The sequence below is a fragment of the Podarcis erhardii genome (assembly GCF_964252035.2).
Source record: "Podarcis erhardii genome assembly, chromosome: 6".
NCBI classification, from domain to species: Eukaryota; Metazoa; Chordata; class Lepidosauria; order Squamata; family Lacertidae; genus Podarcis; species Podarcis erhardii.
The window spans coordinates 70,532,937-70,550,342 of NC_138510.1; the positions used below are offsets into that span (position 1 = coordinate 70,532,937).

General features: G+C 44.9%; 1 protein-coding gene and 2 long non-coding RNA genes across 4 annotated transcripts in view; 1 reads left to right on the forward strand and 2 right to left on the reverse strand.

Moving 5' to 3' along the window:
• Positions 1–18: 18 nt before the first annotated feature.
• On the reverse strand, positions 19–5,029 carry LOC309344036. The gene is made up of 2 exons (XR_014157566.1): positions 3,459–5,029; positions 19–3,000 (listed from the first exon to the last, which is right to left on the reverse strand). It is a non-coding gene; the product is annotated as an uncharacterized lncRNA (long non-coding RNA).
• Positions 5,030–5,062: 33 nt separating this feature from the next.
• On the forward strand, positions 5,063–7,920 carry LOC309343978. 2 transcript variants are annotated; one of them, XR_014157461.1, is made up of 2 exons: positions 5,063–5,602; positions 7,781–7,920. It is a non-coding gene; the product is annotated as an uncharacterized lncRNA (long non-coding RNA). The 2 variants fall into 2 exon arrangements; XR_014157462.1 differs by lacking the exon at positions 5,063–5,602 and adding an exon at positions 5,611–5,779.
• Positions 7,745–17,406, reverse strand: part of LOC309343906 (uricase-like) — a 38,037-nt gene continuing 28,375 nt past the window's right edge. The window contains exons 2-8 of the mRNA XM_081866122.1: positions 15,940–16,158; positions 14,632–14,748; positions 14,299–14,377; positions 13,767–13,956; positions 12,402–12,525; positions 10,891–10,974; positions 7,745–9,455 (exon numbers count right to left, since the gene is read on the reverse strand). Coding sequence (XP_081722248.1) covers positions 9,309–9,455; positions 10,891–10,974; positions 12,402–12,525; positions 13,767–13,956; positions 14,299–14,377; positions 14,632–14,748; positions 15,940–16,158 — 960 coding nt within the window. The 3' untranslated portion in view covers positions 7,745–9,308. The remainder of the gene's footprint in view (positions 9,456–10,890; positions 10,975–12,401; positions 12,526–13,766; positions 13,957–14,298; positions 14,378–14,631; positions 14,749–15,939; positions 16,159–17,406) is intronic.

Consider the following 17,406-nt stretch of genomic DNA (forward strand, 5'->3'; position numbering starts at 1 on the left):
GTTGATGGAACTTTGTAAAAAAAAGAAAAAAGACTGTATGTGTACATAAAGAGTTTAAACCAAAATGGCACTGATATAAATATATATAAATATATATTTATAGATATATCCTATTGGATAGCTTTAGCAATATGCTGTATGGTGGTTATTGAACTGATGGGAGGGATGAGTTTCGCACTGTTCCATCAAGTATATGACCAGCTCAATAGTTTTTCTTCAGTGAGATAAAAGGTAAGTAAAAACGGAAAGCTAGACAAAAAACACTGATTCTTAGAATTACTGTTTGAGAGGTAAGGATGCTATTCACCATAAATATCTCTTGCACGTGACTCATTGGGCATAGGGATGGAGCAATCCTAGGTGAACCTCGAGCTTCTACGCTTCCTTCTTCTCTAGTGCACCCACAAGAAGAAGCTGGGAATCTTCTAGCTTTGCTTTAACCACAGCCTGTTCTGTTTTCCCAGCTGAAAAACTTTGGTTAATGTTGACAATGGTTTGTTCCAGCTTGATCCAACCATAGTTAAGATTAAACACAGTTTCTCAGTTAGGAGTATGCAAAAGGCTGCTGTGAAAAAAATGGAAGAAGAAGCTTTCCAACACCTTGTGGCTGCACCAGAACAGGAGAGGGTTGGAGAAAGATTGATGCTTGGGCTCGTGTTAAGCTCTAGTTTGCTGTGGCATCAAAACATAGCCACTGAACCTCAGTAGTGCTGTTGCACAATTCCCTTTTGCTTCAGTGGTGCTTGCACAAAATTATTTCACAGTGGATTGTGCTCGGATTTGAAAGTGAATCGGGAGGGTGTGGATCAGCGGAAGCTGACATTTCTTTTTAGAGTCACAGCTCCTTTGTAACACTAGCAAGAGGTTCCAAATTTGCCAAAATCACCCTTTTTTTGCAGAGGGGTCCTATTTTTGACCTTATTAAGGTTTGTTCATAGCATATTGTAATGTTTAACGCTGTGCATATGAGTAGCCTAGCACCTTTTGAGAGCAGAATCAGCTGCGCAGAGGTGAAACTGGGTTGTAAAATTTCCTCTGTTGTTTCTCCTTTGTGCTAATGTTCTTTGAATTTTAAAAGATGTTTTGTGAAAAGCAGGGGGGTTTTTTTCAAAAGAAATAACAGTTTGTGTTGCTCTGTAAGACATATTTTGTTTTGTTCTTGTTCTAATTTATAACTTATTAACAGTTCTGTTGGGAAAGTGTTAAAAGCGACATCTCTTTCATATTTTTAAATATTGTATTCTGATGGTGCTGTAAAAAAAAAAAAAAATTGGCAACATGACTGGATTTATGAGCTGAACACCTCTATTTCCGAAAAGCAAAAGGATGCTGTCTTATTATTGTGAATTTCTGTTGAAGGACAACACTGTAGTTCAGTCTGTTTTGATCAGTTCCTTATTTTAACTGCAGACTTGTTAAGTCAACAAAGATGTTGCTTGTGTTTTGATTCAGTTTGGTGTTGAGCTTTCTTTTATTTCAAAGTGTTTATCTCTCATTGTGAACCACCACAATCCCTGGCTCCATATTGAAAGAAACCTTAATACTGCAACTTTCAGAACTGCAACCAACCTCACTTCAGCAAATGAAGATTTTCTATCTGCTGTTCTTCTATGTTGGGAGAAACTTCCGCTTCTGTGAAATCCATATTGGGATTTCTTCTACTTAGCATAGGAACTCCCGATAACAACAAAAAAGGGAAAGTGCTGCATCTTGATACCATCATGCAGATTTCCCAAAAAGTTTGATCAATGAATCATTGAGGACCTTCAGAGTATTACCTGAAGCCCCAACTGCTTACAGTTGCCAGCATTCAAATTGCGCAGAGCTATGAACTGTGGGTGGCACTGTGGGTTAAACCACAGAGCCTAGGGCTTGCTGATCAGAAGGTTGGCAGTTCGAATCCCCACGATGGGGTGAGCTCCTGTTGCTCGGTCCCTGCTCCTGCCAACCTAGCAGTTCGAAAACACGTCAAAGTGCAAGTAGCTAAATAGGTACCGCTCCGGCGGGAAGGTAAATGGCGCTTCTGTGTGCTGCTCTGGTTCGCCAGAAGCGGCTTAGTCATGCTGGACACATGACCCGGAAGGTGTATGCCGGCTCTCTCAGCCAGTAAAGCAAGATGAGCGCCGCAACCCCAGAGTCGGCCACGACTGGACCTAATGGTCAGGGGTCCTTTTACCTTTTTTTATGAACTGAGGAGGGCAATGGATTTCTGGTTTTGTTTTTGTGTAGTGGGGGGCGGAATCTATCCATTGGTTCTAGTCTAGTACTGCCTATGAGACAATGGCTCTCAAACAACTCTGCTGCTTGAGGTAACCGAAGGGATTCACCCAACCTGCCCCACCAGCAGAAGCCCTATAGATGAACTTCTCCTTGCCCAACAGGGCCTTCCTCCCTCCTTCCATGCCCGCCCTGGAAATTGGCAGGGGTGTGTGTGTCAAAAAAACTCCCAGAACAGTGTGTAGGGTAGGGGAAGGGGGTATCATTCTGTCTAGCAAGCTGAAATGCACAGATGCAATGATTGGAAGATCGGATTCCACTCAGCCTAAGACTTTGTAATCGGCTGAGCAAAATTGCATCATTCCGAAATGTATTCAAATTCATTCACAAGGGAGGTGAATAGATTTGTAATTGCAGCACCATATCAGTAATTTATCTATTCCTGTTTCTTCAGGAGTGTCCATACAACGTAAAGGAAGGAGGGCGGTTGACATTTCGATGTCTACCGTACTTTGATGAATTGCAGAAACGTGCCTGGCTGAGATGGAGCAATTCAGATATGACATGTTCCTCGCTGATTGATTAAGGGTGTTGCTGCATCTTTTATAAATTATTTAATCGGTTGCCACATGCTACATAGCAGCACTGCGTCACATTTCCAGAATTTAAAAGGTTCCCTTTGGAACGAGCAAACCACATTTCAAGAATGGGATTGAATTTCCTTAATAGAGAGATACTATTTTAACTACGCTTGTTGTGATGTTTAAATGGGCAATTAACCAGCTTCTACCGTATTTTTCGCCCTATAGGACGCACCGTCCCATAAGGCGCACCTAGTTTTTTGGGGGGGAAATAAAGGGGAAAAAATTATTTCTCTCCCCAGGCGCGGGGCGGGGGAGGCCCGAGCTTCCCCCGCCCCAACCCCCAAACAGGCAGCTCTCTGCAAGCCGTGGGAGCCCAGCACTGGCTCCCGCTGCTTGCGGAGAGGTCCGCGAAGCCTGGACGCGCTGAGCTCAGCACGCGCAGGCTTCGGCATGCAGGCAACTCTCCGCAAGCAGCAGGAGCGCTCCCGCTGCTTGCGGAGAGGTCCACGAAGCCTGCAGAGCAAGAGGGGTCGGTGTGCACCGACCCCTCTCGCTCTCCAGGCTTCAGCGAAAGCCTGCATTCGCCCCATAGGACGCACACACATTTCTCCTTCATTTTTGGAGAGGGAAAAGTGCGTCCTATAGGGCGAAAAATACGGTAAGTAACACAGTAGTTACCCGAAGGCAGCAGCCTTTATGGGCTGCAGATCCATTTCCGGCCCTGTCAATCTAGGATTGTCCTCCAAAGCTGAGAGTGTATGTGTGGAGGAGCCATGTTGCAGAGAAATGCTGCAGGACCATCTTCCTGAAAAGCTGGATGTTTGGCAACCAAATGGTTTGGCATGTTATTTCTTAAAGGGACCCAGTCTCTGCACAGAGCCTAAATTTTATTGATGTTCAGCTCCAGCCCTGTGTCCCATCCGGCTGCGCTCATTCCGTTGCAGGAGGGGGCTGTGGATTTCAAGGAGGAAGACAGAAAATGCGGAAGTTTTTTTCTGCCCCAAACTGCAGCAGGGTTTTATGAACAACCGCCACCCCTGGTGGAGGAAACCCACCGGCTTTCCCATCGCAGGACCCTGAAACCACAGGGCAATCGCTGCCAAGCACATCTGGATGGCGACCGCCCAACTCCAACAGCATTTTAGGCATCCAATTTCCATACATGTCTGGAATTTTCTGGACATATGGCAAGCCTACTCCATTACAGATTTGTGTTTGCATAACACCAGTACAGAGAGAGAAAGTACCAGGTGTCTGGCATTTCCCCTTAGATAGCAGCAGGTTCCCATGTTGATATATTCCACAGATACCTTCATTGTACAGTTTTTGATGCCTACTTCAGGCAAACCTGCCCAGACATGTGATTTTATTATGTACCTCCTTCTGTTTTTTCCTGTTGATTTTCGTCCATATGCTTACTGTTTTAAAGGTGGTTTTAATTGCTATTTTAAAATGAATTTACCATTCTGTGTAAACCGCTTAGAGATTTATTTATTTTTGATTAACCGGTATATAAGCTAAGGGTTAGGATACATAAGTGGGATTGCAATAAAACGCCGCAGCGTGGAACACGGGCCTTGTTCCAGGATGCTGGTAACCCTAACCTTGTTTTTCTCCCCACCCGCAATAATCAGGCAGCGTTTTGTACCCACTGAGCCTATTTGGGCCTCATTGGGATGTTTGGGGAGGAAGTTCCCTTTATGGCTTTTAATTTTGGGTCGTTCTGCAAACCTTGGGGTTTCCCTAAGCCTGCTAATGCCTTCCTCTTGAGTGCAAAGCCCGCTTACCCCCTTTTAGGGGCATGGTGGCTTTGCGGGACAGCCAGCGCCTTCCCTCCTGCCAACGATGCAGGGCTGGGTGTCGGGGTCTGATCCTTGCCGGAGCGCGAGCTTCAGCTTGAAATCCTGCTCTGCGTCAGCCTGCCGAATTGGCCAATGGCAGGCTGGCGTGGAGAGCTGGGCTTGAGGGAACAATCAGGCTTCCCTCAGGTCAGCCCGGAAATAAATGCTTACCCAATGCCTACGCCAAACCACTTCATCTGTAGCCAATAAAGTTGTGGCCTGATTCAATCCCATTCAACTGTGTTGGTCTCCTTTATTGGTAGCTCACCTGAGCCTGGGCCTGCAACAGTACTGCTTTGAGTACATAAGGACCCACGCTTGCATAACGACTTTGCTATTAGCATACAGAGTAAGGTTGATCGGAGCACCAGGGCTGTGTCTTGGCTGCCACAGGAAGTGTTCTTAGGTGCAAACTCAACAGGAAGTGTTCTTAGGTGTACACGGACTTCAAAAACCACATGTGCAGTTCTTGGGTCAGCATACGATGTTGGGGGCTTTGGACTGGTTCAAGCTCTTGGTAACCCCGGAGACTGAAGTGAGATGTTGTAGGTTTTTGCCCCTCCTAGACGTGTAACCCAGACTGCAGCTCAGTTCACTCAAGGCCACACAATTTAATGGGTCTCACTGAGAACCAAGCCTGTGCCTATCTTGGATTCCATTTGCTGGTCACGTAAGAGTCCGATGACAAATTTGGAATCTGAATGCTATTATGACTCGTAAAATGCACAGCACGATGATAGGAGCTGATGCAGCAGAGGGTCTAAGATCAGAGAGCCCCTGGCTTGATTCTCACCTCAGCCCTGGCCTTAAGCAAGCTACTTTCTATCAGCCTCAGCACCTGCCCACCCACTGACATCTGTAAAATGGGGGATAATTATACTGACTTACAGGGTTGTTGCAAGGACTGCAATAATACAGGGCATGTGAACTTCTTTGATCATTTAGAAACACTACACAGTGGTTAAGTAATGCCCTCATTATTATTAATAGTATCTTGTGAGAGAGTACGTGCGTAGAGGGCTTTCATTTGAGGCTGGAGTTGGGGTGTGTGCCTCTCAAAAGGGCAGAGTTCAAAGGAATGAATGGCACCAGCTTAACTTGTATTAAATTGAATCCTATCGCCTCACTTTGTCATTGGTAAATATAATGCCTGCCACCCTGCATTCTATTAAGTGCACTTCCTTCCATTGAAGTAAATGGTCTCGAACTCATATTATTGGATTGGTGTCGTGACTTGTACTAATAACACCGTCTTGCCCTTCAGAGTTAGTGGGCCGCGGGTGGCACTGTGGTCTAAACCACTGAGCCTAGGGCTTGCTGATCAGAAGGTTGGTGGTTCGAATCCCCATGACGGGGTGAGCTCCCGTTGCTCAGTCCCTGCTCCTGCCAACCCAGCAGTTCGAAAACACGTCAAAGTGCAAGTAGATAAATCCAGCTGGAAGGTAAACTGCATTTCTGTGCGTTGCTCTGGTTCGCCAGAAGCAGCTTAGCCATGCTGGCCACATGACCCAGAAGCTGTATGCCGGCTCCCTTGGCCAGTAAAGCGAGATGAGCGCTGTAACCCCAGAGTCGTCTGCAACTGGACCTAACGGTCAGGGGTCCCTTTACCCTTTACCCTTCAGAGTTATATTTACATACAGCACCAGCATAAGGACAGGGTGTGGCAAAACCATCGCCAGCTGCAGTCAGTCAGGGGTGGGGAACCACTGGTGTTCCAGTTGTTATAGAAATATGGAATTGTAGAGTTGGAAGGGACCGCAGGGGTCACCTAATCCAATCCCCTGCAATGTAGGAATCTTTCATCCAAAGCGGGGCTCGAACTCATGACCATGAATTAAGAGTCTCATGCTCTACCAACTGAGCTATCCACCTTTCCTGACATTGGTCATGCTTGGCTTGGGCTGGTGGGAGTTGGACATCCACCAGCACTTGCAGGACTACAGGCTAGTCACCTCTGAAGTAAACTCCCTAAGTAGAAGGGACTGGTCCAAAGATACTGGGGCCAGGCTAGACTGTAGTACCTCTCTAGGACTAGAGACATGGGTGGCGCTGTGGTCTAAACCACTGAGCCTCTTGGGCTTGCCAATCAGAAGGTCAGTGGTTTGAATCCCTGTGATGGGGTGAGCTACTGTTACTCTGTCCCAGCTCCTGCCAACATAGCAGTTCAAAAGCACACCAGTGTGAGTAAATAGGTACTGCTGCGGCGGGAAGGTAAACAGCATTTCCGCATGCTCTGGTTTCCATCATGGTGTTCTGTTGTGCCAGAAGCAGTTTAGTCATGCTGGCCACATGACCAGAAAGCTCACTGTGGACAAATGCCGGCTCCCTCGGCCTTTCACTGGACTTAACCGTCCAGATGACCTTTACCTTTTACCTTTTACCTCTCTAGACCACGGCTGGGAACTTCAGTACAGGCCCAGATGTCCCACTGTATCCCTCCAAATGTGCACTACAGTTCCCATAATCCCTGACAATTGACCATGCTGGCTGTGGCTGAAGGGAGTTGCAGTCCGCAACGTCTAGAAGTATCCCAGTATGGCAGCTTTCCCTGGGTACTCCATGTCTCCTCTCATTTGTCCTTCCCTACTTTTTGGGACGCGGGTGGCGCTGTGGATTAAACCACAAAGCCTAGGCCTTACCGATCAGAAGGTCGGTGGTTTGAATCCCCGTGATGGGGTGCATTTCCGTGCGTTGCTCTGGTTCGCCAGAAGCAGCTTAGCCATGCTGGCCACATGACCCGGAAGCTGTACGCCGGCTCCCTCGGCCAATAAAGCAAGATGAGCACCGCAACCCCAGAGTTGGCCACGACTGGACCTAATGGTCAGGGGTCCCTTTACCTTTACTACTTTTTGCAGAGGATCCCTCAAACCTTTGAGCTGACATTAAATGCTTGCCGCTCAGATGAATTGGGCACTACTGTGTGGTATCTTTTGCGTTTTTAAAACCAATTTAGTGCATCAGCCCAACCCCTGTTTGTTGTTGTTTTCACCTTTACAACACACATAATGAAATACACGGGTCCAAAGTGGGGTATAATAATATAAGTTTTTATATTTTGACACCAACAAGGTTTCATGTTTTGTTGAATAAACAGATTCAAACTGTTTTGTCGTTGCTCTTTATTCACCCATAATACAGATACATATCGAAACCTTACAACCCATGAAGGCATAATAATTAAAGAAAAAAGGAAATCTACAGCTCCCTCAAGTGTTAGCAAGCAGCTTTCTGCATGGAAGACAGGATGGGACAAAGAATAAAAAAATGCTGAAGTCCAAATTACTTAGTCAACTTTTGACTAACATAAAGGTAAGTAACACCAGGTGACGTGAAGAAATCCATCTCTAGGTATAGTATTTCCAAGGCAGGGCAAGCGTAGAGCCCCACTATACTTTTTTACGGGCGAAAGCCAAGGCTGTTTTCAAATTTTTTCCACCAATATGTCAAATTTCCCTGCACATCGGAAATGACCAAGGCTGCAAAGCAACCATCAAGTTTTTCATAAAGCTTGACTTGTAGCAAAATCAGGAGAAACTTGCCTCCTTGAAGGACCACAACAATGGCTGCTGAGGTAGTAACATCAGGGCAGCACCAAATTTAGGCTGGTGCATCCGGTCGCCCCCCCACAGGGTACCAAGCCAAGAGGGCACAAAATAATAATAATAATAATAATAATAATAATAATAATAATAATAATAATAATGTTTTAAAACCAATTTTTATAAGGGCAAATACATGGGTAAACTGAACCAGAAGGAATTATTGTGAAATAATAAATATGGGGGGGAGGGGGCAAATTTGGTCCTCTCTTGGGGTACCACATTGCCAAAGTCTGCTGCTGATCAGGGTAAGCATTCTTCGACTCCTTCTTTCCCCATGCATGCAATTTGCTTGCTCAGAAATCAAAGCACTATCAGGAGAAGAAACCCGAAGATTGAGGATTATTAAAGATCTACATAACTCTATAAAGGTAGCTCAAGCATGTCTTACGATTATATAAATAGACATAGTTATTTTTCTACTCACACATGTCCCAGGCTTTGTGTATCAGAGGAGCAAAATACAGCAGTAGGGGACTCAACATGTTACTTGACTGTATCAATTAGTCAATACTGACATTGACATGGCCAAACTAAACGATATATGCCGGATGCAGCGTTTTTGCTTTATTTGCCGCATTTATGGGCTAAATTTATATGGCGAATGCAAACTTTGCTAAGTTGGGGGAAAGAGGTCCAAATCTTCAGTTAGTGCAGCTTAGTGTCATGTGGCACCATTGGAAGTCAAGGGATCTGGCATGTAAGCTTGCACTTGTCTTGTTCATATAAAGAAAAAAAGAATATCTTCGTCGTTACTGCTTCGAAGCATCTACCGGCAGGCTTCCCACCTGTGAAATAAGCCCAGATTGTCTAATTCATACGGGAGGCCTGAAAAATCCTTGAACTCTAGGAGGCTGCTTTGAAAATTTTTGATTTGATCTGATTTGATTTTCAAAAGAAGCAAAAAAGAAAATCATGGTAGTGTCAGCATTCAATTTCCTTTAGGCCACCTTGAAAATGTTGCTCGGGTGTACACACACAAAGCTATGGAAAGTGTGGAGTAAATTAAGCAAGCTGATGGGAGATCAATTTTGCCGGATGTGGTGATCTAGGAAGCTGCCGGCTGCTTAGTTCATCCCACTGCAGGACTTAAATCCAACGGAGTAACGGGGTTTGCATGCAATGGGGCGTTGCTGGTATGTCCCTGGGCAGTCCTTCTTCCTGCGCAGCGTAGATGCACAAGCCCCAAAGGGTGTATCCTGAGGTGTCAAGATCTGTACATGGAAGATACATGTGTTAATGGGTTTGCCTCCAGCAGGAGTACCTACTACTCTCTTGAGAGTCTATACACCACATGTTCATGGGAGTTTTCAGCAAAGAAATTACTTCTACAGTGGGTACCTTGGGTTAAGAACTTAATTCGTTCCAGAGGTCTGTTCTTAACCTGAAACTGTTCTTAACCTGAAGCACCACTTTAGCTAATGGGGCCTCCTGCTGTCACTGCGCCGCCGCTGCACGATTTCTGTTCTCATCCTGAAGCAAAGTTCTTAACCTGAGGTAATATTTCTGGGTTAGTGGAGTCTGTAACCTGAAGCGTATGTAACCCGAGGTACCACTGTACTAATAACAACCATTAGTGGTTGGTGGGGTGGTGTCAGGGACTGGACTGAAGAGAAGGAGGAGGAGGAGCGGTGAAGATCACCTCCCCTTCTCCTGTAGCTTCCGGAGAAGGGGGACACAGTATTGAATTACAGCCAAACTTGGAAGGAGATAGCAGATCAGAGACAGGCGAACAGATGAGTTATGAGATGTTTGAAGAGGAATGAGGGGAGGCAGAGCAGCCAGCTGGAACGTCTCTGGACAGCATAGATGAACCACCACCACCCAAAAAATTCAGCATTCATTAAGAGTGCAAGAGCAATGGGACGCAGAGGCATTTGTTCACGGGGGACCACCGTAGAGTCGGATGCTGTTGCTAAGAGAGGGGAGGAGGAGGAGCCCAGAGTGAGCAACTCCATCCTTGAGGGATGTCTGGATTCTTTGTCTCTCACCGTGAGGACTAAATAAAAGCATAAGCAAAACCTTTCATGTTTCCTTCCTGCTCCTTGAAGCCATCAAGGGAGGGAGAGAATTCCTCAAGCCTGACAGGTGGAGGCGCTCACCTGACCAGCTACTGGTGTTGCTTTTGCTGACTAGGAGGAAGAGGGGGTGGGGGTGGGGGTGGGGGTGGGGAGCTTGGTGTGGTGCAAACACAAGCAGGACCACTGCTGGAGGTACGTTTGTACACCACCTTGCCCCTTCCTCTCCCAGTAAGTCACAGCTATCATGCCATAGCTCAGGGGTAGAGCATCTGCCTTATGTACAGAGGGTCCCAGGTTCAATTCTCAGCATCTCCAGGTAGGATGGGGAAAGTTCCCCTTCTGAAAACCCAGGAGAGCAGCTGCCAATCACTGAGGACAATACTAAGCTAGTTGGACCAATGATCTGACTTCTTATAAGGCAACTTTCTAAATTTCTAAGAATCCTCTGTTGGAGAGCCCCAAGCCCAGCCTTTCCTCTCTTTGTGGAGAGGGAATGTCTTTGTAAATGGCTTCAATCTCCAGGGCGGATATGCTCAAAGACTGTTAAATTATCCTTCCTTGCCCCACCTCATTCCCACACAACTCCACAGCAATTTATCCTGAAAAGAAGAAAAACACATTTCCTCACCTCCTTGTCGTTGCACAGTCCCAGTTTTTCTAGATCCGCCACAGAATAGTGGATGTTGGACATGATCACTTCCACTTCCTCAATCTGAAAGCATAAAAACATATGCATATTAGACCACAGGATGACCTTGTGCACTACAACTGCATTCACTCAAGTCTCCTTCCCCTGTTCTTGGCAGTGAGAGCAGAAGTCCGAGGTAACGGGAGCCAAGTATGTCATGGCCAGCCTGCCAATACTGTGAGAGGGGCTGAAGTCATTGGTAGACGGAGCCAGATCTTTCTTCCCGACACACCCTTCTCTCTCCTCCTGTCTCACTCACCCTTTTCCTCCCTGCCCAGCAGGCTGCAAGAAGAACAAATTGCTTTTGCCAGAAATCTGAACAGATTGATTACACAAACGGGATTTGAATTGAGGTTGTGGGCCACAGGCATTCCTGGTCTTGTAAACAATGCATAACAGCTACGTCTCCCTGTTTAAACTATGCATCTCATGGGATATGGGTGGCACTGTGGTCTAAACCACTGAGCCTCTTTGGCTTGCCGATCAGAAGTTTGGCAGTTCAAATGCCCATGACAGGATGAGCTCCCATTGCTCTGTCCCAGCTCCTGCCAACCTAGCAATTTGAAAGCATGCCAGTGCAAGTAGATAAATAGGTACCGCTGCAGCAGGAAAGTAAACGGTGTTTCTGTGCACTCTGGTTTCCATCACGGTGTTCCATTGCACTAGAAGTGGTTTAGTCATGACCTGGAAAGCCGTCTGTGGGACAAACGCCGGCTCCCTCGGCCTGAAAGCGAGATGAGCGCCGCAACCCCATAGTCGCCTTTGACTGGACTTAACTGTCCAGGGGTCCTTTACCTTTTACCTTTACTATGCATCATGGCCCTTGGCTACAAGAACAGAGCAAGGCACTGCATGGTCATGTCACGTCATGTGTTGGGTTTACATGTACCAAAAAAAGGTACTGTTTTCACATGGAGAACCATACATTTGTTTTGTCCTTCCCTAACAGCGGGGATATGGAGAGGTGTTATTGCTGAGCGGTAGAAAGCCCTGTGCATTCCATATAGAAGACACAAACACACGTACACACACACAGTTTACATCCAGGGCAGTTCCAGTCATACTGGATCTGAAGTAGCAGGGCTAGAAAACACATCTCCCTGAAGCCAGAATTCCCAGATTCCAGCCTTGGCAACTGCAGGCAAAGTCGGGAGAGAATGCTGTCTGAAATCCTAGACAGCCACCCTGCCAGTCCTTGTAGACAATATTAGCTTGGTGTAAGGCAGGTTCCTATGCTTTAAATTTCTTCATCTATCCACCCTCTATAATAGCCTGAGAGAAAGCAAAATATAAGCTTACACGATGATCCGTACATTGCCCCTCAAGTCTGAGTCACGGGCGTCCGAACTGGATTGGATTTGTGTTTTTGATGTAAACCTCGGTTTTGTAAGACTACGGTTATTTGAAGCATATTGCATGTTGTGAGGACAAAGAGATACGACGAGACTGACCTGGGGGAGTCTATCCAGGATGTAGGTCTGGATGCAGTTGACCGTCTTCTGGTAAGATGGCGAGTAGTGGCCTGTATCAGGTGGCCCGGCAAAGGCATCGAGGGTACACTCGTGGGCAGTTCTCCTTCAAAGCAACATGTAGCCATTAGAATCAAATCTGTACCCACTCCATAATTCAGCTCATGTGTGAACTTGCAAGGCCAATGTCCTGTCTTCAACTTGCTTAGCTCTGTCCCTTGTTAGAGGTCAGGTCATGAATTTTAACAGCGCAGTCAGGAAAAGAAGAGAGAGAGAGTTCCAATGTGGGGCATGTGTCTAGGAATGAAGGGCTTTCCATGTGGTCGCATTAAGCCTGGCACAGATGATGCCCAGAGAATGGTCTGGGACTGTGTGATGCTGCGACACTGCTAAAGAGACACATGGGTGCATCTGATCAATTCCTTGGATCAGTGGAGTAAGAGTGAGACAGAAGCAGAATAAATATCCCCCCCAGTTAATAATAATAATACCCCATCCATCTGGCTGCACTTACCCAGCCACTGTAGGCGGCTTCAAGCATATACAGAAACATAATAAAACTTCGAACATTAAAAACTTCCCTATACAGTCAAAAGAGAAGATAGACAGGGACTGGAAGGTGTTTAAAGGATACTTGTAAAACCATATTAAAAAATCAGAACTCCTATTAGAATAAACAAGTTCCATTTTAAATACTGAAATACTAAATAAGATAGATAACAATGTGTAATAGAAAAAGAAGCATGAAATTAGGTTAAGGTGTGTGAAAGAAAGTAATAGAAGTGGAAAGAAATTGCAATTGAGTAGATTGGAAGTCTAACACAAAGGGTGAGGGGTGGTGGATGGTGATGGCAAAAGGAATTATCTGTGGGATTGAGTGTAGGTATGTTTGAACATTTTTAAGGATTGTATAAAATGTATGTTTGTATGCTTGTATATTTGCAATATGTGTGTATTAATGCTGAATTATTTTAACAATAAAAACTAAAAAAAAAAAAACACACCAAAACTTCCCTATACAGGGCTGCCTTCAGGTGTCTTCTAAAGGTTATATAGTTCCTTATCTCCTTGACATCTGGTGAGAGGGCATCACTACTGAGAAGGCCCTCTACCTGGTTCCCTGTAACTTCACTTCTCACTGTGAGGAAACAGGAGCTTGTTTCCACTGTAAAATGACAATGCACACACCCTTCCCCAATTCGGATATTTCCGATCGAAATATTTCCTTTTTTTCAATCCATCACAGGGCTGTAATTATACTCAATATCAGCCATCTCTTCTACTGTGGACAAATTTCGTGTGCCGTTAGACAAAAATGGGGTTGGTTTGGTTTGGTTTTTACAGTACCATATGCAGTCATAGTCAAGACAGTCTGCGCCTTCTCCATAACACCACTTGATGAGTGTTTCTATTGACAGTACTCGATCTCTTCTTTCTGGAAGTGTGGTGTATTTATCCTTGAAGAAGCCTTGAAATCCAGACTGGGTTGTTTTCATAAGCTTCAGATCCTTAATGCCAGAAAAAACAATTGGACTACCTGCAAGAGAGAAAAAGAGAGAGAGAGAGAGAGAGAGAATGGAAGAGAGAAAAAGTCAGTTCTTTTTACAATGAAATAATTTAAAATGAGAAAATTGATATATGCGGATAAATTAAAAAGCGCTTTTTGACAGGGCAATCGAGTGGGGGCTCGGTATGAATACTGTATTTCTCTTGCCTTCCGGGGCAAGGTAAACAGAAACACAAGAAATCCCACCTCTCTTTCTAACACCCACAAACGCTTCAGTGGCCTTGACTGCTCCTACTTCTCTCCAACAGAGAATAATAAAAGGTGTTACGTTTCTAAGGATTTCTGTCAAAAGAATGAAATTTCGTGTCTTACCTTCCAGAGTCCGTTCCACTTCACAAAACCGAACCCCTTCTGAGCTATAGAGAAAAGCATGGACGTGGGGGACACCATCCTAGAGATTGAAGAATATGGAAAATGTGCAAATAAATGTAGGTGATTTTAAAACAATTGGGGAAGTAATAGAGCTGGTTTTGGGGGGCAGCGGCGAAGTCTTATAAATGTTAAGGTGATTCAGTGCCCTATGAACCCCACCCACATTTGGTCCCCCCTCCCTCCCTCCTTCTGACAACCCCACTTTTCAGTTGTTCCCACCTGTGTGCAGGGAGCAACCTAGTCAGTTGGGTGGGGTGTATAAGCCCAGTATACCTTTTCTAGGCGTTGCCATGGTACTTCTTGGATGAAGGCATTGCAGTATATCACGTGGCAAAACGATGTAAGGAAGTGTTCACAGATGTCAAGGCCAAACTCCTCTATTGTTCTGATCTAGTAAGACAAACAGGGTCATCAGACACCATCAGTTTCTGCCCTTAGATAAATATTGAGACACAACACTGTATTTTATTTTTTATTTTTTGCAATACATTCATGTCATTGCAAAACTCTTGATTAAATGGATGAAGCTGTCAAGCAGGCATTATGAAATGTATAGTTTATAAAATAAATGTCTTTATTGAGCCAATTGCCCGTAATACTCTGGAATAAGGAGACCTGTGATTCTTCCAACTGCTAGCAAAAATTAAAGACAAAACAAATCTCTGGGTTAGCTCATGACATTTGGCAGAAAATGCCTGCCTTGATGACCTTCGTGTTCCCTTCCATCTCTACAATTCTGTGAGTCTATGATTCTATGAAATAATAATAATAATAATAATAATAATAATAATAATAATAATAATAATATAATTTATTATTTGTACCCCGCCCATCTGGCTGGGTTTCCCCAGCCACTCTGGGCGGCTTCCAACAGAGATAAAAAATACACTAAAATGTCACATATTAAAAACTTCCCTGAACAGGGATGCCTTCAGAAATAGATCTTTTCTGGCTTGTGCAAGATGCTTCCACTCAGTGGAAGCTTAGTGGAATCTGTTGGACTACAGTTCCCATCATCCCTGACCATGGACCATGCTGGCTGCGGCTGATGGGATTTGGAGCCAACAAATCTGGAGGGCCACAGCTTCGCTATCTCTGCTGTACATGAATAATTACTGTGCTAAGCTTCATCGACTGAAAGGCTTGTAAGACTGCGCACTTCCCACAATGATACTAGCAATCTTGTGTTTCCTCTTTGGAGAAAGCTTTTCTTAAGAATTTTGTTGTTGTTTTCCTTTGGAAAGGTGTTTACATTTACCTTTGCATCCAGATAAATCTGCCAGTCGTTGTTGGCTGACACTCCTAGCTCTCTGTAAGAGTTATAATACCAAAAAGGAAAGGAAAGAGAAAGAGATTTGGCCACAGATGGGTCTGTATCACATGATACGATCCATCTGTGGCCAAATCTCTCTCTCTCTGTTCCTTGCTCTTTGAATTGTCACAGACTCTCATTATTATTTTTGCCCGAGGACTGATTTTGTAATAGGAATGCAATTCATAAAAATGCAATTCATTAAGACAATATCTAGCTACACAAAGATTAAATAAAAAACAGTTGGAAGAGTGCTTTGCAAAACATACCCCTCGGCATTTGGCCAAAGCTTGGATTGTATTCTTTATGGTGTCTGTAGGGATCACTTGACTGTTGTCAGAATTCAAGAATTCGTTGACGGTGTTCAGCCTTATATGCACAGAGACTTCCAGTTCTTTGATGCAGTGAGTCGTGCCCTCTCGTCTAATGTACAGCAGTCTCACTGCGTTCTTCCCATATTCAGAATTCACATATTCCACATCCTTATTCTGTAATGGGAAGAGAAAAGCAATTTTGCACAGAATAAGTCAGGGCTAGAAGTCTGAGAATGTGTTGGTTGGTACAAATGCCTTCGTGTGTATCCAAACCTGGTTAGAATTATCATATTGCTTTAACATGAATGTTTGCAGGGGATGCGGGTGGCGCTGTGGGTTAAACCACAGGGCCTAGGACTTGCCGATCAGAAGGTCGGCGGTTCGAATCCCCACAACAGGGTGAGCTCCCGTTGCTTGGTCCCTGCTCCTGCCAACCTAGCAGTTCGAAAGCACATCAAAAGTGCAAGTAGATAAGTAGGTACCACTCTGGTGGGAAGGTAAATGGCGTTTCTGTGCGCTGCTCTGGTTCGCCAGAAGCGGCTTAGTCATGCTGGCCACATGACCCAGAAGCTGTCCGCCAGCTCCCATCGGCCAGTAAAGCAAGATGAGCACCACAACCCCAGAGTCGGTCACGACTGGACCTAATGGTCCGGGGTCACTTTACCTTTACCTTGCATGCAAAATGCACCAGATCTATAGACATCTATAGCATAGTGTTCTGTATGTCACCACCTTGAGTGCACTTCACCTACACATTCAGAATCTACTCTCATCTGTCTTGCACCTTGAGTTAGGCATATGGCATTGCAGGAAAACTACTCAATGCATACAGATTTCCTGAATATCCTTAGTAGGTCAGCTCCCTGGGAAACAGTGGCTCACAGTGTTTATAGCACCTTACTGAACTTGTTTCTTGGTGAGACAACCTACCCCCCAAAAAACCACACGAAAGCTACATCCAGATGAAACTGATATAGTAACTTTTACTAAATCAAATGCCCAGGAAGGAGTGGAACATCTATCAGTGATAAGAATCAAATTTCCATAAGTCATTTTTCCACTGTCCGTCATCTCTATTAATGCTTTTCTTTCAGTTGTTAATTGTTTTTCAGCTGCAGTGCTCAAAGAGATAAGCATCAGACACAACAACAACACAGTTAATGCATTAATGATCTATGCACAAAGGTAGCTTGCCTCCTAATACATTTTTGCACAATTGAATGTTGCCTGGCCTCCAGGCAGAATCATAGTTTTTAAAAACAACAACCCGCAGCATCAAATGTTGAGGAGTGACATGAAGCATCAACCTCATGCAAAAACGGAGCCCTTTCTTCCTTTTCAACAACTCTTTAAAATGTCAGATCTTGTCTGACAGGAGCATTTCAAAGGGAGATTTTCATTACTCATCGTTTTTGCATCTAT